This window comes from Chenopodium album, chromosome 25, assembly GCF_948465745.1.
Source record: "Chenopodium album chromosome 25, dcCheAlbu1.1, whole genome shotgun sequence".
In the NCBI taxonomy this organism is placed as follows: domain Eukaryota; kingdom Viridiplantae; phylum Streptophyta; class Magnoliopsida; order Caryophyllales; family Amaranthaceae; genus Chenopodium; species Chenopodium album.
The window spans coordinates 14,342,006-14,369,258 of NC_137858.1; the positions used below are offsets into that span (position 1 = coordinate 14,342,006).

At 33.9% G+C, this 27,253-nt stretch overlaps 1 protein-coding gene and 2 long non-coding RNA genes across 3 annotated transcripts; 2 read left to right on the plus strand and 1 right to left on the minus strand.

Annotated features, from left to right (window-relative positions):
- Positions 1-2,785: 2,785 nt before the first annotated feature.
- LOC145613754 (heat shock cognate 70 kDa protein-like) lies at positions 2,786-5,839 on the minus strand. Its single transcript, XM_081668817.1, has 2 exons — positions 5,620-5,839; positions 2,786-4,302 (listed from the first exon to the last, which is right to left on the minus strand). Exons 1-2 carry the CDS (start codon positions 5,837-5,839, stop codon positions 2,786-2,788), a joined length of 1,737 nt encoding a protein of 578 aa, XP_081524943.1.
- Positions 5,840-12,748: 6,909 nt separating this feature from the next.
- On the plus strand, positions 12,749-16,952 carry LOC145615125 (uncharacterized). The gene is made up of 5 exons (XR_014107233.1): positions 12,749-13,505; positions 14,303-14,412; positions 14,538-14,616; positions 14,896-15,032; positions 16,891-16,952. It is a non-coding gene; the product is annotated as an uncharacterized LOC145615125 (long non-coding RNA).
- A 7,770-nt stretch (positions 16,953-24,722) lies between these two features.
- Positions 24,723-25,796, plus strand: LOC145615467 (uncharacterized). Its single transcript, XR_014107280.1, has 2 exons — positions 24,723-25,073; positions 25,628-25,796. It is a non-coding gene; the product is annotated as an uncharacterized LOC145615467 (long non-coding RNA).
- Positions 25,797-27,253: the final 1,457 nt, after the last annotated feature.

A 27,253-nucleotide genomic window follows, 5' to 3' on the forward strand; every position in this document is an offset into this window, starting at 1 on the left:
AGATAAGGTCATTTGTGAATAACTACCCATTTTTTTTATTTGTTGAGAACTACCCGCAAGTTTGGAAAAGTTTGGGTAACACTACCCACTAACGTTTTTCGTCTAATTAAAACTTTATTTTGACCCAATTTTTTAGTTTTTTCAATTACAATGGCTAATTAGGGCCTGTTCTCATTGACTGAACTCAGCTGAACTGAACTGAACTGAACTGAACTGAACTGAAATGAATATTTTATAAGAGAAGGAAATTAGGAGCTGAACTGAACTGAACTGAACTGAATTGAGCTGAACTGAACTGAACTGAACTGAACTGAACTGAACTCAGCTGAACTGAACTGAACTGAATTTCAACGTAAGAGAACATGCCCTTAATGCTAAAATAAGCAAAAACCCCAATTCAATTTCCTTCTCTTATAAAATATTCAGTTTAGTTCAGCTCTAATCAGTTCAGCTCTTAATTTTCCTCTCTCATAAAATATGAGCAAGTGAACAGACCCTAATATTACATTGCGGGGGATCGAATACGGGTCTTCTCTACCAAGTATAGTCCCAATCACCACTGTACCAACAACTAATTGGTCCATTCAATTAATATGAAAGTAAGTATATACTATTTTGGTTGACGCGTATTACATTTTGGAAAGTTTTTTTGTTTTTCAAATTGACGAGTACTTCTTTTTGAAAGTTATTTTTAGTTGATCAACCCCACTACAAATCCGATTAAATTGATAACAACACGCAATATGGAGCGTGGAGGTGAAACATTTGGGTCAGAAGGGGGAATGTCTGAGACTGATTCGCCATCTAGGACACACGAGACATCGACTGATCATGAGCAAGATCAGACAAGCCACATGGATTGATACCTAGTTGGTTTGGGATGATGTCATGCTTTATTTTGCTGCAACAGATGAAATTGACGACCATTATGGTTTTCTTAGTATTTTGCCGCATTTTAGATACTTTTAAGTCTCAATTAGTATGATTGCTAGGTTCTCAAAAAAAAAAATTAGTATGATTGCTCGAATTTAGGCATTTTACTTGTTATTTATTGTAGTTGCAAGGGGTCTTAACTAGTGTTGGCAGGGGAGGGGAAGTTATTTTTTCTTGAATTTGTTTGATTGATTGTCATCTGTAAGTGTTTCATAAGGATTGAAGAACATTAATGAGATAACTAGTATCAGCATCTTTTTGCACGCGTAACAAATGCTTCGTTCTTTTATTTTCTTACCTATAGAACTACTGTAATGTAGGCAATTGCTATGAATTGTAGTCAATTGAGTGTTCAGCTTGTGTTAAAATGGAGTAGTATTTTAGTAATAGGAGTTTAGTACAGGGGAAAATATGTGAAATAGTGAATGTGACCTCTGACTTCAGCAAATCAGACACCAAACATATTTGAAGTTCATAAAATTGGACCTCTTCAGCTTACTACTTGTCATGTTTTCACCCTTGATGATTTTATTAATTTGGGCTACCTGAGCTATATTATTAAAAATTGGACTAATACCATGGACCATTTTATACTTCAGACTTTTCAGTTCATCAATAAAATACTACACTTAGACTATTTTTGTTGTTTTTATTCTATTTTTTATGAGTTGGCCTAATGGAAAGGGGTATAATAACAATGCATAATTAGTTTGTTAAGAGTTGGCCTACAACTAACAATTCATTATAATACTTAGGTTTCATCAGATCCTTGGCCTCAAGGTTTGTGTCTCTTAGATGCTCAAGAATATTTGTAATCTGATATAGTATCACAAATTGAATAGGAGTCTCACGAAGCAGGCTTATAAATGTTACAGGTTGCTCAGTCCTCATGACTCAATCGCGACAGTTTAGACTTTAGAGGGTCGGGTGCTATCTTGAAGAGAGGGGCGGCGATAAAGGAGATAGCAGACATGGATCGAGGTACCCTGCATACATACTGTTCTGCTGGAATCGTAACAATGACCAAGCTTACAATTATTAAGTATCTTGTTGATGTTGGCACTCATGTGAGGCTATTTGACATGTTTGTGTGATTTTGTCTACTTTTTCGCGTTGGACTTATCTGTAGATTTTCTATGCTACGAAATTCCATTGATGAGACTATATTAGAAATGTATCACCTATATGAAAACTAGTCTTGTGAACAAAAAGATGAATGTGATGATGTAAAACAGAACAATATCTTAATAGACACAACCTTTTGAGTGGTTTGTTTCACTCTAAAAGGCTAAACAAAGGTAAGAAAACATTCCCATTTTTTAATGCCCATAACTCCGCTGCTGATATTATGATTCATGATAGAGGTTTCCTAATGAACAATAGACTCAGTCTCTTCCTAACGACGATTGTTGCACCAGCTGTGATTATATAATTCATCAAGTCTGTTTTTATTATTACTGGTTTAGTGTAGCTTTTTTTTGTTGATGAACTTTATTGAAAAGTATAAAGTAATAAAATCAAATGCAGTACTCAAAAATAATGATCCATATTATTAGTCCAATTCAACTTAATAGCTCAGGAGGTAGCCCAAATCCATAAAAGCTTCAAGGGGGTATAAAATAATTAAGTCTTGTTAAAGGTCAATTCAATCTAAAAAGACCCGAAAACATACTTTCAGAAAACTAATTTGTAACACGACCATAGACAGAAGCTAAGATTATACATGCATGATAAGTGAAGAATTTAGAAACCTATAGCTAACGAGTAATGACATGAAATATCTCTAGCTGATAGCAGCACCGTTGTCAAGGCATGTCTCCAATTATAAGGTCGAGAATTGTCTTGAGTTCATTCAACTTTTCCTCTTATTCAGAAACTCTCGAAACTTGTTCAAGCGAACTTCCACCATGTCCAACATACTTTCAGCATAATTATGTAATGCAAGCTTTGCGTTGACAGCTTTTTTGTGCTGCTTGTCCTCTGCCTTGTAATTGTTGGCTTCCTCTACCATCCGATCAATCTCTTCTTTGGATAACCTACCACTGTGATTTGCAATACTTATTTGTTTTTTGTTGCCAGTGCCTATATGCTGCGCTGACACAGTAAGGATACCATCATTGTCGATTTCAAAGCAAACATCAAATTTTTCTTGACCTCTCGGTGCTGGAGGGATATCGTACAGAGTAAATGTACCTAAGAAGTTGTTGTCTTCAGCGATGGGTCTCTCACCCTCGTATACACTAAATGGAACAGCTGTCTCACCATCATATGAAGTGCGAAGAGTAGTCGACTTTTTCACCGGAATGGTAGAATTTCTTGGGATCAAAATATACATATCACCATAATAAAGCCTAACCCCAAGGGACAAAGGAGTAACATCTACTAGTGTGAAGTCTTTATTGTTACGTACACCGCTTAAGATTGCAGCTTGAATTGCAGCACCATATGCAACGGCCTCATCCGGGTTAATGCTTTGGCAAAGTTCCTTCCCTTTGAAAAAATCTTTCAACAATTCTTGAACTTTTGGAATTCTAGTTGACCCACCAACAAGAACAACATCATCAACATCACCCTTTTTCATATTGGCGTCTTCCAAACATCTCTTAACAGGATTTATACAATTTTTAAACAAATCCAGGTTCAACTTTTCAAACTTGGCACGGGAGATGGTTGAATAAAAATCAATACCCTCGTAGAGACAATCTACATCAAGACTAGTCTCCGTAGCTGATGAAAGCATCCTTTTAGCCCTCTCACAAGCATATCTCAACCTCCCAATAGCCCTGCGCTCCTGACTGATGTCCTTGTTATGTTTCCTCTTAAATTCAGACACAAAGTAGTCAACTATCCTACTATCAAAATCCTGACCACCTAAATGAGTGTCTCCGTTAACAGCTTTCACTTCATAAGCCTGTTTACCAATTCTGACCAAAGATACATCAAATGTCCCACCGCCAAGATCAAAAACTAACACGTTCTTAGCTGTCTCTTTCCTATCATTGCCCATTTTGTCAAGACCATAGGCAATGGCAGCAGCAGTTGGTTCATTGATAATGCGCATGACATTGAGTCCAGCAATGGTACCGGCATCTTTTGTTGCCTGACGTTGGGAATCATTGAAATAAGCCGGAACAGTGATAACAGCATTTTTCACTTCTGAGCCAAGGTAGGTCTCTGCAGTCTGTTTCATCTTCATCAGGATCATTGAAGAGATCTCCTCTGCAGCAAATTGCTTTTCTTCGCCTTTATAGGTGACTACAATAACAGGTTTGTTGTCTTCAGACGCAGAAATAACCTTAAAAGGCCAGAGTTTCATGTCATTCTGCAATACTTCATCAGTGAATCTTCTGCCAATAAGCCTCTTTGCATCTGTAGTTTATTCCAGTGATTAAGAAAGCAATTATAAGAAATTGAAAAATATAATACAGCTATTGCATCAATTTTTGAAATACTTTATTTCAAAATAAATTGCAAAACTTTGACAAAAATGTGAGAGCTCATGTTGCAATTTTTATGAAACGGAGAAGTATAAACTTTTTTAAAAATAAAAAAACATAACTATTACCTGATTTGAGTTGAGAGTCAAGTGGGTGGGAAGTTTTGATGGTTTAAAAATATTAGGTGGTAGAATTCAAAAAATAAATAAATAAATAAATAAAAAATAAAATCATTGTAGGTGGTAATTGCTAAAACAACAATAATTGTAGGTGGTAGTTGTCAAGTTTTCCTTTTTCTATAAAAAAAAAAATTACATTCTAATAACACTTTTCGATAATCATCAACCCCTTGTCTTCTTCATACAATTCTTAAATACTTCAACTTCCCTACTTATCTCAATGTATAACACTTTATTCAAGTGTTACCACTTTTGAATACAATATCAGATTTTTAGAGTGCTATCTTCTCATTAAGTTTTTAATTAACAAAAATCAACTTGGTTTAGTTTGATTAAACATAGATGCTATGGAGAATTTGACATACATTGACACATATTGGAAAATCAACATAAGAAAATATAAGTATAGCTTATACAAATAGTAGTGCTAGTTTACAATAAATACTATCTCCGTTAACTTTTAGTTGTAAAAAAGGGGTATTATTTAATACAATATATTTCTTTGTTACAACTAAATACTAACAAAGATAGTATTAAAATAATCAACAACAATAAGTTTCAATTAATTGACGATACTTATTTGAAGTGTAAAGATTATTTCCCTTCGACAAAAATCATCTAGGATTAATTACTTTATTCTTAACCGAATGTTATCGACATATGTTGGACACACATTAGAATGTCAATCTAAAAAAAAAAGTCAATCTAGCTAGTATTACATAATTGCGGATTAATTAATAATGCCAGTGTACATCCCATTCAAAAAAAAAAAAAAAAAAAATAAATAAATAAATAAAAATAAAAAAACAATAACGCTAGTGTACATTAAATATTTATTCGATAAAATTAATTTCATCTGGGTTTAGGGTCAGTTTTATCTAACATGGATGCTATTATATTGGACACACATGACAGCACACGTTAGGAATATCATCTGTTTTTTTTTTTTTGGTGCAAACGAGGGGCTTAGGAATATCATCTGTGACCAAACGTTGTCATAAGAAGTATAATTAACGAGGCAAAATTATATTGTAGCATGAAGATTGAAGGATTAGAGGTAGAAAACGAACCAAAAATAGTATTAATAGGATTAGAAGTAGCCTGATTTTTAGCAGCCTCGCCAACAAGACGTTGAGTTTGATTGAAAGCAACACAAGACGGTGTCGTTCTGTTTCCTTGATCATTGATAATGATTTCTACACGACCGTGCTGCCATACTCCAACACAAGAGTATGTTGTCCCGAGATCGATTCCTATCGCTGGCAATTCTTTTTTCCCTTTACCTTCCATTGTTTTTTTATTTTTTTGTTTAGAAAGGATTGAGATTTGAGGGAATTAATGTCGGATAAGGGAAAGAAGGAAAGAAAGAATGGTTAGGGTATTTGTTTCAAGCAATTTATTACAGAGTAGTGAGGTACGGACTCCGGAGGTGTAGACTACTTAGAATTTTTTATTTTTATCTTTTTAGGATTTAGGAAGTGTACACTACTTAGGATTTGGTTTTTTAGCTTACTAAAATCTTTTATAACATTCACATATTTTGTACTCAATTTAATGTGTTCATACATTTAAAATGTTCATTTTATTGGGTATGACCTAATTATTTTATTATTGTATGATAAATATTCATTTAATTATGTCTTCTTTTTTATTACTCGTACTCAATACTTATCTTTCTTTTCGTGTTTATAATTTTTTTTTTTTTTTTTACTCAAGGTTTATTTGGATCTAATATGTATTCCATATGTAGTAAAGATTTGATTTTTCATTTGCATCAATTGTCAATTAAGAGTTGCATAATTTTATTTTAATTATTATTTTTTTTTTGGATATTTTGTGAAAAACTACCTTTTAAACTTTGAATTTTGCGAAAAACTACCCTAAAAACAAAATGTTGTAGTTAACTACCTTATAAAGTATAAAATGTTGTAAATAACTACCTTATAAAGTATAAAATGTTGTAATTGACTACCTCCCACCGGAATAACACATTTGATTTTTATTTTCCGGTGTTGATCATATCATGTGAGGGTCACATGACCCTTTAATGACTTAATTCCCCCCTTTCTCCCAAATTCTCCCGCTTTATACCAACTATTTTCCTTAACAATACGATTATTCATATTTTATATTGTTTATTTGCAACCCCTTTGATAACTATATGGGCTGAATTGGTGTAAAGCGTGAAATTTGGGGAAAAGAGGGGAATTAAGTCGTTAAAGAGTCACGTGACCCTCACGTGACATGGTCAACGTCGGGAAATAAAAGTCAAATGTGTCATTCTGGTAGAAGGTAATCAATTACAACGTTTTATATTTTATAAGGTAGTTAATTACAACATTTTGTTTTAAGGGTAGTTTTTCGCAAAATCTGGAGTTTAAAAGGTAGTTTTTCACAAAAAATCCTTTTTTTTTTTTACTAATTGTATATTTATATGGGGTGATTTTAATTTATTATTTTGTTTAAATAGATTAATTACTACCTCTGTTAACATTTAGGGCCTATTCTCATACGTTTATTTTCAGTTCAGCTCAGTTTAGTTCAGTTCAGCTCCTAATTTCCTTCTCTTATAAAATATATTTCAGTTCAGTTCAGTTTTGTTCAGCTCAGCTCAGCTCAGTTCAGTTCAGCTCAGCTCAGCTCAGTTTAGTTTAGTTCAATCCAGTCAATGAGAACAGGTCCTTAGTTGCAACTTTGGAATATTATATGCCTCTCAAATAATAGCCGCACAAAATTGCAACTAAATGTTAACTGGTGTAGACATTGTGAATTGCATAGGTTATAGTGACAATTTTTAAGCAATAAAAGTAGGATAATGTTAGATTTAAAGTTTTAAACAATTGAAAAAAAAAAAAATACTAAAGCATTTAGGAGGGATAATTAATATTTTTGAAGGGAAAACATAGTTCTGCTTTAATGTTACGTTGTTCATAGATTGTAGGACGTAGGTACATAAGTATTACTACGTATAAGACCTTTGTAATTTTTTTAATTTATTTATTTTTTTTTTTTTTAAAAAAAGTATTATAAGACAAGTACATCGAATCTATTTCCATTAATTTGTTTGACTCGTCAAAGTGAGTGGATGTTTTTAATAACTCAATAATTAGAGGCTTTGCCAACTCCAAATTAAACAACATAAATTATTTATTATTAGGTTCCTTTCAAAAAAAAAAAAAAAATTATTTATTATTAGGCAAAAAATGAATGGATGTCCTGGAAGCGTTGGAAACTTGGACAAGATAAGATAAGAAAATTAAAACTTTTAATATGAAATAAACATGAATCACCCCGATTGACGCGTGATTTTCATATGCATTCTTAAATCAATACGAGTACCATTTTATCAACTACTCCGTATTCTAAAGGGTTCGTTAGCAATATCATTATTATCATCATCATCATCATCATCATCATTATTATTAATTATTAATTATTATTATTACTATTATTATTATTAGGGTTGGAGTTGGAGTTCTAGGTCAATAATTTATTATTATTAATATTATTATTATTATTGGTATTATTATTATTATTATTATTATTATTATTATTATTATTATTATTATATCTCAAAAACAGATAAAGTTATACAACCTATAGAAAATTAGTGATAAACTTGGGCACTAGGCAACAATTCGGGCCAAGGGAGTTGCCCATGGGTGCTAGGAAGCACCTCTCCCCTATAGAGCTTTATATAGGATTAGTGCTGAAATCCTAGTGAACACCCAAGTGACAATGACACAATAATGGGCCGTTTGGGGGCCCAAATGAAGCCCAAACGGGCTGAAACTTGGGGGCCCATCGTTTTTGGACCCAATGAAGATGATGGTCGAGTCAGATTTTGGATATGGGTCACACATTGTTCCAGATTGCGCTACAAAGTTCGTGAGCCTTCCGGAAGCTTCTAGAATCTTCTAGGGCAATCTTGTACATTCTTTGTAACTAGAGTAGCCTAGATCTCTCCAGAAACATGTACATAGGGAGGAGTAGAGAAGTGGTGTAGAACTCTCTAGAGAAAGCTCAGCTCTAGAACCCTCCATTTGAGGAGGTAAGAACATTCTAGGCTAGAAGTCTCTAGGCCAAGGGAGCACTATAAATAGGCTGCCTCCCCCTCATTTGTACATCATCCATACATTTTGCAAATTCTCTCAAGCAATATAAAGCATTCTTAAAGCAATCTTTCTAAGTCCTCTCTTGCTTGCTTACTTAGCCATTCTCTAGCTTACTCACTTAACTTCAAGCATCGTACTTAGCCTAGCTAAGGTACTTTAGGGGATCCTTGACTAGAGTTGCGGGGGTAATTCTAGTAGGACGCGTGCAAAAGACTTAGGAAAATAGTCAGCACGTGACATGTTGCTCTTCTATTGTCAGAGTCCCAACAGTGGTATTAAGATTTGTACCATTTCTCTTTTTTGGTTTATAACTCTATATGGTTTAAAATATATACTCATCCTAAACAATAATATAGATTTTGTAACAAAGGATGCAAACGGGTCAATTTGCCACAGCCCCTAATACACTGCGTATGATTGTTTTTTAAGTGAGATAATCTGTTGTGCAGTTAAGATAGAAATATCTTTTGTTTGTCAAGTTAGTTAGTACTTAGTAGGCTATGTGCTCTTTTTTCATTCTTTTCTAAATGTAGCTTTTGTGAGGAATGTTGTCATATTGACCGATGCTTTTCAATCTTATAATTTTCTACTGCGCAATTTGCCTTTTGATGCCATCCAATTTTATATCTATGTGCAAATAAGGAATCATTATAAGCTAGCTGTGAGTTAATATACGTATTCTCTTCATAAGAGCTTCGTATCTTGTTGCATGTAAATGTTTTATAATAATGGGTTACTTGTTTCTTGTTTTCATTTATACTGGGTTCTTTTTTTTTAAGCCTATAGTGGGTTCTTTAAAATTAACCAATATTTGTTATTAGCTGTGGGTCGGGCCTGTGGCAATTATTAGAGGGTATTATTTTCAAGAAAACGAAATGTCGAACGACCCTTTTACTCCTGGAAACACAGCATCAACCTCTGGTAACGCTGGAAACCCCCCTCAAAACCCCTCTGGTAACGCTGGAAACCCCCCTCAAAAACCTCAAAACCCTCCTCAAAACCTCCCTATAAATGGATTTTGGACTAGTGCCATTACATTTTTTGCAGGAGGAAATGTTAATGAGCACATTGTTGTACTTGATAAAGTTATTATGGTTTCTCTGTTCATTTGGACTATTCTGGCTGGTGTTTTCTTGCTTTTAGCAGGTAATAAGTATAGTGGTGCTTACTGTAATACCCCGTATTTTTATACATATTTTCTAATTAATTAGTTAAGAAGTATTTTATAAAAAAAGTATTTTAGTATATTTATTATCCATCTTTTTAGTATCCAATCATCATATTCTCTTGTCTTTTGTTCCTCTTGATTATTGACAGGCTAAAGTCGTATCACCTAATCAAAAGTAATTACCTAAGTCCTCTAACTAAAGTAGATAGGGAAGTAGGGTCGAGTCTACAGGGAAACTGGTCTTTCTATTCCTAATTAATTAATTATAATCTAAATTATTAAGGTAATCAATTTGTTGTTTTTAATATGAAAATATACTACGGAGATTAAGTTTAGGGAGAAAATCAATAATAAGAAGGCCTAGGGTCACAGATTCACTAATAATTAATATTCTGGGATAAAACATAACAATCAATAATCAACATTGCACAGATAACATGATTAACAGGCTCTCGCAATTTATTAATCAACATAGATCTAACAGGCTCTTGCAATTTACTAGATCTAAGTTCCTATTGAAAATAGCCTTTAATATCAAATTGACATCTGCTCGATTCATCAATTCAATATTGCTAAACATTCACAATCAAATTACATCTGCTCGATTCATAATTTAATTGCAAAGAATTAAAACAATTCAATAAGAAATTATCATGCAATATCAATAATCAATAATAACAAATTATCCCTTCATATTAATTATGGATCCCCATAAACCCTAGAATTAAACTACTCAGACATAATTAAATCTAAAACATGCAAAGTAATAAAATAAGACATGAAGAATTGAAAGGAAGAAATTACTGAATTTAATTAAAATAGAAATCGTACCGAATCGGCAGAATTACAAAGTAATCAAGAACAAGGGAAAAGTTCAGAGAGAAGTCTAGAGAGAGAAAAAATACTAAGTAGAGAGAGAAAGTTAAAAGGAAAGAAGTAAGTAAAAAATAATTATCCTAAAACGTACTTAAACGAAATTCTAAACAACTCCTAATTAGAAACTAAGTGCTCGTCTAACAAGCACCTAGAGAAACATGCGCCCGATCGGGCTAAGGGCCGCCCGATCGGGCGCGCCTTTTTCCTCGTGCTCCTACGCAACAGATCCGCCCGATCGTGCTAAGCCTCGCACGATCGGGCGTGCCTAGCACACATGGCTCGTTGATGCAGCATCCGAAGACTTCCTCTTTGAGGCTTCGGAACTTCGATTGGGCTCGATTCCTCGGCCCAATCCGGATCTCCTCTTCGGTTCTTGAATACTCGGTCCAAATACCTCGGTATTCCAAATACCGAGCCCTTAATCACCGGCTCGATGGCTCTAGCTGGCCTTGGGCTTCAATGATGGTCGTGCTCTTCATTCTCGTAGTTGCTCCATGAATAACCTGGGAAAATGCTCCAAAGATGCAATTTCCTACAAAACTCAACAAAGACTACGAAAACACTAGAAAACACCAATCTATAACCCTTTCAAAAGCCACAACAAGTGTTACTATTCCAAATTAATAGTGTAATGACGCTTTTACCCTTGTGTCTTTGTTAAAATACTTTTATCTACCACTGTATAGTGTGGTTCCGTTTATACCCTCGAGCTATTTTCAATATTCGAAATTGCCTTTCAGGCTAGATTTCAGTCCTGCTTTTTCCCCTTTTCATGCTCCACCATTCAAATCTTCCATTTGCTTTCTCTCTCCTTTGAACCCTATCTCACTCCTTTGAACCCTTTCTCACTATCACTCCATCTCTCCTTTCTAACTTCATTTTCTCTCTCTTTACTCTCTACTCTGCACTCCATTTTTTCCAGTCTCTGTAGAGACTAAACCCAAAAACACATACTTTCAGAATATTAGGGTTAGTTTCTTCTCCATTGAAATTCCAAGTTTTACATTGAAGCTAAGGTATGATATTTAGTTTTTTAAAATTTCTTTATATATATATAATCATGGAATATCAATTTGACAATCTAGGATTTGGTTTAATTTTACGACTATTTAATTGACAGTGTAGAATGGGGGAATTATGCAATTATTTAGATATTTTCTTTGCTGCAATCTCAGTAATATTGCTATCAATGGTTACTCTTTCTGTCGGCGACACCGTCCCTTTGAATAGGATGGGTCAGTACTCTTACCACTCTGTCTGTTTTCTCTCTCTTCTACTTTTAAATTACTGTAATTTTTGTCACTAATATCTCATTTTTAATTGATTTTCTTGATTGAATATTAATTTGGCTATGCTGATGTATTATTGAATGTGATCGCATCAGATGAACCTTATATTTAGTGGGGAGCAAAAGTGAATGCATGGTTCATCTCAAAGAAAGAAGAAAAACAAATCATAAATCATAAATCAATATACTATTCAACAATGTGAGACACGAAAGTTTTCATAAAGTACTTAGCTTTAAAACCTTTTGTTTAATGGAATGTTAATTTGGCTAGCTTGAATATTAAATCTACTACTACCTCCGTTATAGGTTATGTGCAACGATTTGACATAAAGTAGAGAGAGAAAATGTCTAATCGTTGCACATAACCTGTAACGGAGGCAGTATAAGTAAATGAGTGATTTTCATGGTGTGACTTGTGAAAGGGTATATATCATGATTTAATGTGATTAAGGGGAGTAATAGAAACTGTGTTTGTTGTAAATTGATGATTTCAAAAAAATTTTGCAAGACATTGTTTTTTATTTTTATAAAATTTTCATGTTTTGTTGATAATGTAGCAGATCAAATAGGTCCGAGAACTGTGTGATGAGAGGGAGTATTAATTTTCAAGAACCTAACATTGGTTCTAGGTCTAACAATGGTAATAGGAATTTAGGAAGTAGAAGGTAGTGATTCATAAGCAAAATCGAGTGATATCGGGTCTTAAGATCAATGAAATTTCAGCTCTTGGAAATTTGCATAGTAAAAAATCATAAGCAAAATCGAGTGATGTTTGCGTAAAAACTGTATTGGTGAAATGTACATTGATTATTCTTTCACATGATACAAGTTTCATTAATGCAATCATGTTGATGATTGAGAAGAAGTTTAGGCGTCTACCATGGTATGTTTAAGCGATCATAGCAATTTAGGAGAATGTAGTATCTTATCTGCTTATATAGAGTGAATTACATTATTTGTTTCGCGTGAAGTAAAAATAGTACTCCAATATGGTAGTTTCATGAGAGAGTAGTGAAAGTAAAATTACTATGAGGAATTGAATATTATGAGAATAGGGCTGCTGGGGGAGGGTGGGGGGGACATGAGATTTTGTGGGATAACACAACATGAGTTTTTTTTTTTTTCTTTGGTAAGTTAATTAATTATATAAAAATAATGAAAAGAAGTTTGCTGTATTTTCAATTAAATTTTTGGGAAAATGAAATTGATGAACTTTTGTTGTTGATTTTGTAGGAATGTCTCTTATATCAATATATGCAGCTCAGGGGACAATTCTCACGCCTAATGAGTTTGTGTTACATAGAGGCAACTGAGGAAGCTGAATCCTCGAAGAAAAGCCAATTCCAGCAAGCTAGGATTTAAATTTGGAGGACCCGAAATCCCAGGAATATATACTGGTATATACAAAATTTCAGAATTTTCTGTCAGAGTACTACCTTTATATTGTATTTACAGTATAAATGTTGATGAGGAAGATGGCGAAGATCTATACAATGTCGATCTTCTCAAGTAATTGTTTTCTCCCTTCTTTTATTCAATTACATTTAAGGAGTTTTCATGTTTCATGCTGTAAATGATAATTTTATAAAGTGTTGTTAATGAGTTGGTCATAATGTTTTTGGCGTGGCTCAAAGGGGGTTTTAGTTGATGATGATGGGATTATTTAGAAAGAGTTGTTAATGTGTTGGTCATACTGTTTTTAACATTGCTGATAAGTAGGGAGAGAGTGAGATATGAGCCAGCTATAGAGTGTCACCGTTCTGTAATATAGGTAATCTATGTGTAACCGTGTGTTATCTATAAACCTAAGAATTTTGAAGGAAATATATCTGCTGTTGCTTAGTACTAAAAATTGCAATCCGGATTTCAATACCAAATTGATAGAATTTAGAGGCATTAAAAAAAATCTCGGTTCTCACCATGTGGGGTTTTCCCCTCTTTGGTAACCCATTACTTAACATGGAAGCTAAGTAATTGTAAAAGTTGAAACACAAATGATGGCATCCTATGCTTTGATTACCACTGATAATTTTGATAAATTTGATTAGTTTTATCCTGTAATGAAAGCTATCATTTGTACTTGTTCTGGTTGTTTCTTTAGGCTGTGCCATATATGCTGAGTATTTTATCGGAATAATTAGAGATGAGTTCTTTTATCTCGCTTAGGTTCATAAATTGTCCTACACCGTTGATTACTTTTTCTACTCATGGTTTGGACTGTTGTTTTAATATGCTTGGTTGCTGCTTTTGTAAGTCCCCAATAAATTAGAGGACAAAATAATTGATGACATAGTCTCTTAATGCAGAGAGTTAGGGCAGTGGGTTACTCTCAGCCTATCAATATCGGTGAAATATTTTCCGAAGGGTCTCTGAATCCATATGCTGATGGAGATAATCCTTATGCATTTAATTAAAGGTAGATTATTATATCCTTGTATCTTTCTACATAAAATAATGCTATTTAATTCTTTTTACGCTGATGTTGGTTATTTATATGTTTGTTTTTGATGTTGGGTATATCGCTTTGCGATCTTTTGTTAGGTCAGATAAATGTGTTCAAATCAGAGGGGTGGATTGGAATAGCTATGGAGAATCGTAGCCTTCTGTTCACTCAATAAAGGTACAATTTTTTTTGTTTTTTCTTTCCCTACAATTTGGTATACATTAGAGGCATAGATAGCAAATTTAGGAAAGTCATGAACTATACAAATTTGGGGTTTTGGATTTGGAGTGTATCTTGAATTTGGAACTTGTATAACAAGTTTTGAGTGTAATTAAGAAACGCAAGTTATAAACAGAAGTTAAAAATATTAATTTTAAATTATGGTCCTCTTCTCATGAATAATGTTGTGGTAGAAGTTAGGGTTGTTGGTTAATAAACATCTTATTGCTTTTACAGAGGAAGGTCAAGTAATTTGTCGACAGATCCAACATCTGTAGGTCAGGGGATTATTGTTAAGGCTAAATCTGAGAGAAGCTCATTGGAAATGAAGAACTTTGAGATGATCTCGAGAAGATACAAATTCAATTTTTTAGGTAAATTATTTTATATTTATACTGAATCAACTTCCAAAGTTGTTTTGCCTTGATAAAATATTAGCAGACAAGTGGAGAATGTGTGCTTATAGACTAGAGTCATCTACTCATCACATAATAAAAAAAATGAACATGAAGAATTATCTTTAGTGACAAATTTAGGGATAAATTTGTTGCAACACTTTTGAACATTTGTATAGAAAGGTAGCGAGAATGAGAGTGGGGCTAGGAGAGAGAGATAGGGTGAAAGAGCGAGTAAAAGAGAGAATGAGAGAATGAGAAACAAGGCCACGAGAGAGCAATAAGGGTCAAAAGAGATACAAATAGAACAATAAGGGAAAGTGGGGCTATGAGAGAGAGATAGGTCGGGGAAGAGAGAGAGGGAAGGCTCGAGAGAGAAAAGGATAGAGTGGTCGGAATAAAGACGCAGATAGAGAGAAGAGAAGTTAGAGAAGTTGAGGAAAATAAAGGGGGTTAGGGAGAAATGGGGGGTAAGAGGGCTTGGGGGAAAAGGAAGCAAGTGTGGAGAGGGAGAGGGATAGGTGGAAAAAAGGAGAGAGAGGGAGGAAAAAAGGGAATATAGGGCAGGCCAGGAGAGAAGAGTAAGGGCACACGGTGAGAAGAAAGGGGTCAGGAGAGAGAGAAATAAAAAGGGGTAGGGAGAGAGATAGAGGGTGAGAAAAAGGGGTTAGGAGTAAGGAGCCGGAAGAAGAGAGAGAGATAGCAAGAAAGAGGAGTTGGGAGAAAGAGAGAGTGAAATAAAGGGAGAATGAGAAGCAAGGCTACAAGAGAGCACTAGGGGTCAAAAGAGATAGAATTAGAACACTAAGGGAAAGTGGGGCTAGGAGAGAGAGATAGGTTGGGGAGAGAGAAAGGGATAGAGAGGCCGGAATAAAGAGGCGGATAGAGAGGAGAAGTTAGAGAAGTTGAGAAAAATAAAGGGGGTTAGGGAGAAAAGGGGGAAGAGGGCTTCGGGGAAAAGGAAGCAAGTATAACCTATAATTTTCAATGTCTTTTATAGGATAGAATAGGGACAATGGATTAGAAAGAAAGAAAAAGACTAAGAGAATGAAAGAGTATGGGCCATGGGCTTTTAAAGGAATGAAATAATGATCGAGTGATATGGGAACAAGTTTGACCTATAATTTTCAAAGGCATTAAAAAATAGTGGGAAAGAGAGATGGAGAGAGAGGTGAGAAACAATTTAAGAGACCATTCTAAGCGTTTAATTGTTGAAGAGACTTAGATGCTATGGAGGAAGGAAATAGAGAGGAAAAAAATGATATATGAAATAAAGAAGATAAAATTGCAATGGGTTTGAAGGAAGGAACAAGGATGAAAAATTGTTTAGTGTAATTTTACTCTAATTAGTACACTATTCTTTTACTTGAGCTCTATAACTCTTTTTGCTACTCAATACAGTCGATACCATACCCTAAAACTTGATATAATTATTATCTAAGACAATTTAATTAATTTTCCTTTTTTTAGATTACTTAGACATTGTTGAATGTTTTCCCCCTTTCTATTTTTGTTGCATTGCTTGTTTATTAATCTTATTATTGTTGAATGTTTTCACACATTTTGGAGTGATTAGTATGTATGATGGATTTCAGTTGTAAAATCAATTGTGGTTATTGTATATATCACATGTGCTTTGTAGGATTTTCTTGTAAATGATATGTTGTTGTATTTTGCGTATTTATTTCTTGTTCTCCTGTTTGAGTTTGGATTGTCTAAGATTTGCAGGTAAGTATTGCATTGGAGTTTTCCTGTATTCTGCTTTTCTTATTAGCTTATACATACATGGTAATGTGTTTATTTTCATTGAATTCAAATTTTTCAATATGTTTGGCAGGAAAGCGGTGGTGTTTATTTACTTATTTTATTTGATGCCGCAGGTTAATAATCATGTTGGTCAATAATCATGTTGGTCGAGGATTTAAAGCCAGTGAAGGATACCGACCATACGAATGTTGCTCGATCTTAGATGTGAAATCAGAACCAATTAAGCAAGATGAGTTGTGATGGGTGTAACAGAGGATAGTGCTTTTTATAATTAATCAAAGGTAGCTTTTATTTCCACAAAGAATATGTTGTACAAGATGCAGCTTTCAATGATGTATACAATTTTTAAAGGGTGAGCAAATTATTTAGGCATGAGCAAACTATATGGAGGTGAGCAAACTATTTTAGGGTGATGTAATTTGAATATGATTTTTAGAGTGAGAAAATTCTTTGGGGGTGAACAAATTATTTAAGGGTAATTTATATATGATTTTTAGAGGTAGGCAAACTATTATGACATTTAGGGGGTGAGAAAACTACTTAAAGGTGTGTGTATGATTTCTAGGATTTAATAAATTCTATAAGGATAAGTAAATACTTTAGGGGTGAGTAATTTTTAAAAACGTGAGGTAATTTATACAATATTAATATACTTATAGACAATATGAATAATATTTCTATACTTAATTATAAAATGCTTAATTATTCTTACATTTTTGACAAACATCAAATTATAATTATTTAACAAAACAATAACAATCGTTTCTACTCCTTAATGATAAATACAACAATAAGTATTATTACACATTCACTTACGCTACTATATTATCGATGCTTAATATTAGTTTATTGGGCTATCGCGCGCGATGACACAACTAGTTAGTAATAACATTGGCTCGAAAGAGCCAAAATCACTACTAATTACAACCAAGGGACGGGGATAAATCTCTATATAAAATGGACATATCAATTATTCCCCAAGTAATTCTAATTTCCTTATTATTTTTCATGACATACATACATTCCATATTCAAGCTTAATATCTAAACTTTCCTTAATTCTTTACTCACTTCTCCAAGTAATCTCTTAAACCCTAATTACCATAATTCTTCCTACATTTTCCTACCATAATTCATGCTCATACTAGCCTATAAATACCCCTTCATACCTATCACATTCTTCACACCAATTCTCTTTTATTCTTCTCCTTAATTTTACACAAATCATCCCGTTTATCTTTGAAGCCAATTTTCAGGCACTTCTGGTCAGTTTTTGGGGTATTGACGTCACAAAAAGTTGTTCCTCTCGAAAAGTCCTTGAGGTTAGGCTCAAGAATCACCCAATTCGGAGCTATATCGAAGGAGTTATAGCCTCTGCAAGTTCTGCTTATTATTTCCTACGCAAATCCAATTCTTCTCTTTTCCTTGGTTACTTATCTTTTCTTTTTCTCTTCTCTTATTCAAGTATTATTATTGTTATTATGGAGGATTTATAAAAATTATTATGAGTAGTTTTAATTGTATAAAATCATACTTTTAATGATGTTTATGAGAAACTAATTTAAAAGGTTCATGTACATATAGTTGGGGGGTTTTAAATTATTTGTTAACCTTATATTGATTAAGGTTATATTTATTTGTAGGGTGTGTTCGGCCAAGATTCTTGAGGTTCTTTTGGTGTGTAAAGCTAAGCAAGGATCAAGGTACGTTTAGGTGGCTAGATACTTTCGAAAGTGATTGGTTTGAATATCATGTTTTTACATGATTTGATTGATGATTGAATTGAATTGAATTATGATTTATGAAATAAAGTATGTTTGGAGGCATTGATTTTAATATTTGTTTTAATAAAAGTATTTTGAATGATTGATTTTTAAATCATGTTTTGAATGGTTTGAATTACTTATCATGTTTGGATATGATTTGAAAAGTTTATTGAATTAAATACGAGTAGAAGGTTTTTCAAGGAGAGTTATTGATTTTGAAAAGTATTAATATGAGATTTTATTCTCTAAGTATTTATTTAAAAGGTTTTTGATTTTTAAAGTATGTGGAAGGAGTTTGAATTATATTGGAATTATTGGATATTAAAAGGATTTGTTATTGAACCATTAAAATATTATTATTAATGCTTTATAAGCATGTTGGTAATCCCACTACGTGGTTTTGGTTTATTGAAAGACTATGGACTTTGTATGACCTAGTCTTTCCTCAAGAATAGCCTAGCTTGTAATATAAGGAGACTAGCTTGGGGGGTGTGCACACTTGGGTGAGGAATTGGATTAAAAGAAATTGGTTCAAAAAGGAATTGGATTTTAAAAGAATTGGTTTATCAATTATTTTGAATGTTGAATCTTTGGAATTGGTTTTCAATCATGAGTTTTGGAATTATTGGATTAATTATTGAAATTGGTTTTAAAGCATGTTTGTGAATAAATTGAATTTACATTATCTTGCACTTATCGTACTTAGCATAATTTGTTAATCCGTATTTCTTACTTGTTTTGGTTCACCTTGTTTACCGTAATGGTAAACAGTGTTGACTATTTTTAGGTGGAGTCATGAATGAGCATATGGGAGTCCCGGGATTTGCTTTACCTAGTTTAGGACTGTTGGTCTTGTCTTTATTTAGGGTACTCATAACAATGTTACTATTTTCATAAGTGTTAATAAAAGAAAGTTGAGTTTCCGCGTTATTGAGTAAAGTATTTTGAGTAGCCTTGTGTAATCACGCGGCGGTAATACGCCTAAGTCTATCTCTACGGTATAATTATACGTATTATATTGGTATTTCCGTAGAGGGAGATTTGGGGGTGTTACACTTACGTTGCACCATTTGTCTACCAAGTAACAACTGCTAAGCCACAAACTGAGAAAGTAAGTCCCGTTTCTGAGAGACCCGCGGCAATTGATCTTCTGAAGGACGGATTTCTTGTAGATGATGTTCCTGAAAGATTGACAGCAGGTGGTAATGATAATATTAAGAGTCTGAGAGACCCTGTGCGTGTTGAGGTGGTAAGATTTCTACAGCAGCGGCCGTCTGCTGAATCAGCAGGTACAGAACCAGAGGAGGAAGAGTTTGACAATGGGGGTGAGAGATTTGGGTCACAAGGGGGAACGTATGAGACTGATTCTGAAACATCGCGTGATAATTCTCCATCTAGACCTTCTTTGGAGTTAGAGACAGAAGTTCCTGAAATGTCGACTGCTGCATCACCATCTACAGAACAAGAGGAAGAGGATGAGACACCTCTGTTACAAAGAAAAACAACTTGCAGTGTTGAGCGTGGGGGTGAGACATTTGGGTCATAAGGGAGATTGTCTGAGACTGAATCGCCATCTAGGACACACGAGACATCGACTAATCAACAAGATCAGACAAGCCACATGGATTGATACCTAGTTGGTTTGGGATGATCTACAATCATGCTTTATTTTGCTGCAACAGATGAAGAAATTTAAGATCAGTACTCCGTACGATTTTTTAGATACTTTTAAGTCTCAATTAGTATGATTGCTCGAATTTAGTCATTTTCCTTGTTATTTGTTGTACTTGCTGGGGGGTCCTAATTAGTGTTGGCACTTAGCAAGGGAGGTGAAGTTACACTATCGTTAATTTCTTTGTTTGTTTATCATTTGTAAGTGTTTGATTTAGATTTAAGAACATTAATGACATAGCTAGTACCATCTTTTGTACGTGTAACAAATGCTTCGTTTTCTGATTGTTTTGCCTATGTAACTATTGTAATGTAGGCAATTTCTACAAATCGTAGTCAATTGAAATTTCAACTTGTGTTAAATAATTGGAAATTTTCTGAAGTTCATAAAATTGGAACTTTTTAGCTTAGTACTTGTCATGTTATCAGCCCTTGAAGATTTTATAGATTTGGGGTACCCGAGCCATTTATTAAGTTGGACTAATATTATGAATAATTTTTCAATAGTGCATTTGATTTCAATACTTCACACTTTTTTTTTTTTTTTTTTTTTTTTTTTTTTTTTTTTTGAAAGCCAATACTTCAGACTTTTTAGTTCATCAACAAAATACTACACACAACCAGTAGAAAAAACAAAAACTAAAACAATTCAACCTATATATCTAACGGTCTTGATGAAAGACATATTGTTGAAGTAAATCCCACCAAGTAACACATATAAGAGTCCCACATTGATTAAAATAAGAGAGAGTTAAACACTTTATAAGGTTAAGGGGCTACTCCTCCTATTACCATATGGTTTTGGGATGGAACCTCCTTTGATCTTGTGAAGTGGACTCTCTTTCTTTGTTTGCGGGTGTGGCCCAGGCCCGCGTTTAACACATATAGCTGGTAGCCTGGTACAACTATCGCCAGTAGGAAGTGAGTTCGTTGTTTATTAAAAATATCATGAACAAACAGGTAAGGGTGTGTAGCTAATGTTATCTTGAACAAACAGGAGGCTTGTAACAACAAATGTCCTCCACTAAGTTCAAGAAAGAAGCAATTTATTATATGGTATCAAGTATGAAATAAGTTGAAGTCTAGCTTAAGTACTAGCAATACGACCAAATTATACTCAACTGATTGACAAATTGTGCTTGTTAGAGCCAACTTTAGATTATTTTTGTTGTTTTTATTTGATTTTTGATGAATTGGCCTAATGGAAAGGAGTATAATTGGCAATGCATAATTAGTTTGTTAAGAGTAGCTTGAACAGGAACATGCATGGTTAGTCATCAGAACATGGAACACGAAATGAGATTCAAGAAACTCTATAGATAAAGGAGATTAGGCAAAATCATGTGCATTCAGAAATGGAATTTTTCTTTTGTTAAGCCTTGACCTGGTTATTGGGCGGGTCGGGTCAAATCAGTGCGAGTCAGGTCAAAGAGGATCATATTTTATAGGGTCAATATCGGGTTGGGCCAATGCGGGTCGCGGGTCAATATTGGGTCGGTAATGGGTGAGCCTACAAAATTTCAATTAAAATAATTATTGGACAAAGCCATTAATAAGTATATATGAATACAAATTTATCTATGTAATTATTTTTACATTATCTATTTTCTTTATTAATCAAACTAGGTTTGAACCCGTGCGATGCACGATTTATATAAAACCTATTTTTAATTTGTACATTTTAAAAATAAATCGTTATACATGAATATAAATAAGAATTATGATGTATTATTTGTTCAACGTCATCTTATTCATAATTCAATGTAGAAGGTCATTTAATAGTGTACTATTTAAAATTGTTTCAATTTTCTACGATAAATTGATATGTTTTAATTGTAATGTAGAAGCTTCCAATATTTAAATTTCAAAATGTTATATTTAATAGCTCTACAAAAAAAAAAAAAAAAAAAAAAAAAAAAAAGATGACATCATCATTGCATATAAGCGGGAAAATTTTATTGAGAAAGCGACTTGTGGGCAATGGTGATGTCAGCAACTTCTGTTTTAGTAATAGTTAATAGATTGGAAAAACATTTTGGTCCTATATTGACTCAATCCAATAAGGGCCCTATCCATTAAAAACCATATCCATTAAAAACTCTTTAAGATTCGCCTTAACCCTTTCATCATTGGGCTACCTTATCCAATAACCAGCTCTAGTTTAGCCTTTTAGACTGAAATAAGCCACTCATCAAAAGCTTATGTCTACCAAGTTATTGTTCTATTTTTCCATGATCACATTGATTTTGTTGCTAAGACTAGTTATTTTGGCAAGGGCAGAAATTGGTGCTACATTTCATATATTTCCTCCGCCCACGATTATCTGCACCGAACGCCCTTTTTGCGGACACTAGGCAAAGCTTTTAGTATAGTTTAATTAAGTTTAAGTGGGTTTAATTAAATTGTAAAAAGGAGGGAAATATGAGAGAAAAAGTGATCCCATATGTTTAAGTTTGATAGTGGGTTAAAGTAAGTGGGAAATTGGAGAGAGAAAGTTGTCCCATATGTTTAAGTTTAGTAAGATGGTATTTTTACACTTTAAAATATACTAAAAGAGGAAAGATAAAAATTTGTTGCACATACTAGAGAGCACCCATTTATAACAAATGTTGCAGATAATTGTGAGCGTAGGGAGTATAAGGAATTTTGGTCCCATCAATGAAATGTGCATACCTTAGAATATCTGAAGAAAAAAGTCCAAGGTGAAAAAATAAACAAAATCACACAAGCATATAAACAGTCACGAGTCCCAACAGCAACCACACATAGGCATACATTCCAAATCCAAGCCAATGCCTAAAATGTAACAATATGCGAAACAGAATTGTGCCTGAAGCCCTGAACTCGAAAGTAGCTAACAATGCAAGGAGTACATTCATTCACATTGATGTTTCACATTTGATGAATATAGCTAGTTGGCAAGTTTTTTGCACGAGATGTTCATCAATCAAGCATAATTAGGTTCTAATAGCATTGTTCGTGAACACATTTTAGATTATAAATAAAAGTTAACTAGTACTCCGAAATTAACAGCTAGGACCATTTCGAATTCTACTAATGAACACCACCTTTACCACAAATTTTTGTCATATAGCTCCTTCTCCCTATTTTACCCTTGTATTCTTTTAGATCTTTGTGCCATCTCCTCTCTAAAATTCTAACCTTTTTTTCTCTCTTCTGTCACCATTAATTTTTCTTGTGTTTTCCCATACATTTGTACTTGCAAATTATTAATGACTTGTGTTTTCCCATACATTTGTACTTGGAAATTAAGTTTCTTAATACACGCGAAATCAACCTAAATGGATCATTCTTTCGGGGACGGAGGGAGTAGTAAATAAATAAATATTTATTTATATTACGTATCACTTTCCAGCACGAGGGGAAAGAATTATTTGTGCACTTGCCAGTTAAATAAAAATTTCGCATTTTACCTCACACAAATAACTCACCTTTTGATACTATCACCCATGAAATTATTATTATTATTATTATTATTATTATTATTATTATTATTTTAAAAATAAAAAAGAAGTCAATACTCACCACCTTTTGCCTAATTCCCACATAGCATTTTAGCTCTTGCGGGAGTTTGATTTGGAATAAAATCCTGCTAACGTCTTCCATCCCCCCCTCCCTCCCTCCACACACACACACACACACACACACACAAAAAAAAAAAAAAAAAAAAAAAAACAAACTTTTACCTAATTCTAGAAGCTCGTGGGCCCACTTTTTAAATTTCCCGATTTCCCTCTAATTTACTTCGATTAAATTACTTTATCTTCTAACATATATTAAATCACAGTCAATTTTTTCAATATCCGAACCATTAATTAATGAAAGCAAATCCTAAGTTTTTTTTTTCATCCTAATCAACATCTTCATAACTAGTTGTGTCTCTGTCCTTGAAAAGTTCTTCCTGTTACCCGCCTTAAGTGGAAGCTGAAGGACAAGTCGCCATCTTTGTAGTTGAGGGATCCAGAAGGTGGGTGTGGGCACTGGTGCTGATGTTAAGGTGGACACCAAAGGAGAAATATATAAGCAATTTTGGTATTAATTAAACTTTAAACTTGTGGATTATTGATGGTATTTTTGCAATCACCAATTCGCCTACCGCAAACATCAAATTCGCAACCAATTACAACAATTCCCCACCCCTTCCGCACCTCTCTTTCCCCTTGAACCACCACCGCATCCCCTCCCCAAACAACTCAAATCCTCAATCTCTCCTCCTCAAACAAAACACTAGTAGAAAAATTGAAAAATGCACCGCTAATTGGCCACCGGTTTTTGAAAACCGGTGGCTTAATTAATGGGCGGGATTAGCCAAACCGGTTTTGCCACCGGTTCAAACCAAACCCGTGGCAATAATTATAAGGCCACCGGTTTTGAACCGGTGGCAATATCCAATTAAAAAAAAAAAAAAAGCGGCCCATATAAAAACCCCAAACCCAAACCCTAATCACTCATCAGCCTCCCTCTCATTCTCTCTCTCTCCTCTCCTCTCCTCTCCTCTTCTTCTCCTCTTCTTCTGGTTCGTCTCTCCTCTCCTCTCCTCTCCTCTCCTCTTCTTCTGGTTGAGATCCTCTCCTCTCCTTTTTCCTTCTCTTTCCTATTCGATCTCCTTCTCCTCTTCGTCTTTTTTTTCCTTCTCTTCTTCGTCTTTTTTTTTCCTTCTCGATCTCCTCTCCTCTTCGTCTTTTTTTTCCTTCTCGATCTCCTCTCCTCTTCGATCTCCGCCCTAGGTTAAACCACCACCCCACCACCTTAAACCGCCACCGCAACAACAACAACGAAGACATGCAAGAGGCTAGGTTTAATTTTGTGTTTAATTAGTCGATTTTAATCGATTTTTGGATTTTGTTGGGTTTAATTAATTGTTAATTAGTCGATTTTGGATTTTTTGAGTGTTTTCATCGATTTTAATTGATTTTAATCCGATCTCCTTCTAGGTTCTATTCGATTTTATTCTGGTTTTTTTTTTCGATTTTGAGCTCGGGTTTTACTAGTTTCTGGGTTTGTATTTTCTTTTTTTATTTTTGGGTATTTTTGGGTTAAGTTGGTGGGTGGGTCTGGTGGGTGATGGTGGGTGTTCGGGTGGTGCGGATGGTGGGTTAAGGTGGTGCGGATGGTGGGTTAAGGTGGTGGGGTGGTGACTGGTGTGAGATAGTAAACTGATTTTAGGGATTTAATTTTATTTTTGTTTAATTTTTTTTCCTGGGTTTTTGTTTAATTTCTGGGTATTTGTTTTTGTTTATGTGGGTTTTAAACTGATTTTATTCAATTAATGGTTACATGCAGTGTTTTGGTTATTTTTTTTTTCACAGTTTATTTTAATTGATTTATTTTTTTGTTTTAATTGATGCAGTTATATTGATCAAGATCTGAAATCGAAGATCCAAGATGCAAGAATAGTGAATTAGATGTTGTATGGGGTTTTTTTAGATTTTAATGTTGTAATTATATTTTAATTTAATATTGGAATTTTAGTTTGTAAATCTGATTATCTTAATTATTTGGAATTGTTTTATGAGAAATTTATTTGTAGTTATTATATACTGGTTATTGATGAATATATGTGTGTTTCATGTATATTATGCATATATATATGTTTGTGCAACATTTTAAGTCAAAAAAATGCAAAAAAAAAAAATTTTGTTTTTTTTGTTTTTTTAGGGTATTATTGCCACCGGTTAACCGGTGGCAATAGTTGTTAGTACAAAAAAAAAAAATGCGGGAACGACTATTGCCACCGGTTAACCGGTGGCAATACTTGATTTTGCCACCGGTTTTGAACCGGTGGCCTTTTGTCCTAGGTTTTGCCACCCCCCCACTGGCCACCGGTTCAAAACCGGTGGCAAAGGGGGGTTTTGAACCGGTGGCCAACCCCTTTTTTCGCCTAGTGAAAAACCGCTGGATTTTGGCTTGAAATCTCCCCTAAACCCTTCCCCACCCTAGAACCACCCACCAAACCTTAAACCCCACTTAGAACTCACCCTAACGAACAAACAACAAATCCAGAATTCAATTTTTTAGGTGTGGATTTCGACAACAAAATATAGATCTCGAGGGGGGGGGGGGAGGGGTTGGGATAGCCGGCCAGCGTAGGAGAAGGGGATGCTGGCGTAAGGGCTTGGTCATAGACAGGGAGGGGTTATTCGTGGTTGAAACTTTTTGGAAGGAAAGGTAGAATTTAGGAATAGGGTTAAATTAGTCATTAAGTCTTTAGTTAACTAGGGTTAGACTTACAGTTTCATTAAGTTCACCACTGAAAAATTATAACTAACTAAAGTGTACCAAGGATAATTTTGGTAAATATTGGGGTTCATTGATGAATTGCGCTTAACCCTAGAAAAATCAACCTTGATTATTATATAATTCATTCGGTAAAACTAAATTCCAGTTAATTTTAGTTTAATTAACAATGTCAATTTACTATTTGAGTAGTTAATTGGGGAAATAATGTAATTAAAAATTGTTTTCCGTGTATGCGTCAGATAATTTGTAATTGGGGGTAATATTTAATTGGGGATTCTTTATTCTAGGGTTTAGTGTTAAATATTGTGCTGTGCTTTGGAATTGTTGTCTCATTGCTTTATTTTTATTGTGTTATGCACATGTGAATATACTAAATAAACTTAACCGATATTACAAATAGATGAATAGGACTTGCCCTTCTCTTGTAAATTGAACATATGGATGATAATGTTGAAAATGTGGATATTAAGGTTAGGATAGGTGGTGAGTTTGTTCGAAAAAAAAAATAGGTAAACAAATTTCGGTATATAAGGCTAGATGGGAATATTAGAAATATGATTGTAAGGTTGCTGACTTTTAATTTCAATTCACTTTCTTAGAGAAGTCTGTATTTGGGGATTTGTGAACTTAGATTTGCATATGCAAAGGTTGTGGAATATATGGTATATATATATATATAATAATAATAAGGAAAAGCCTTGGTCAACCGGTAAAAGGGAAATTGTAAAATGTTGAT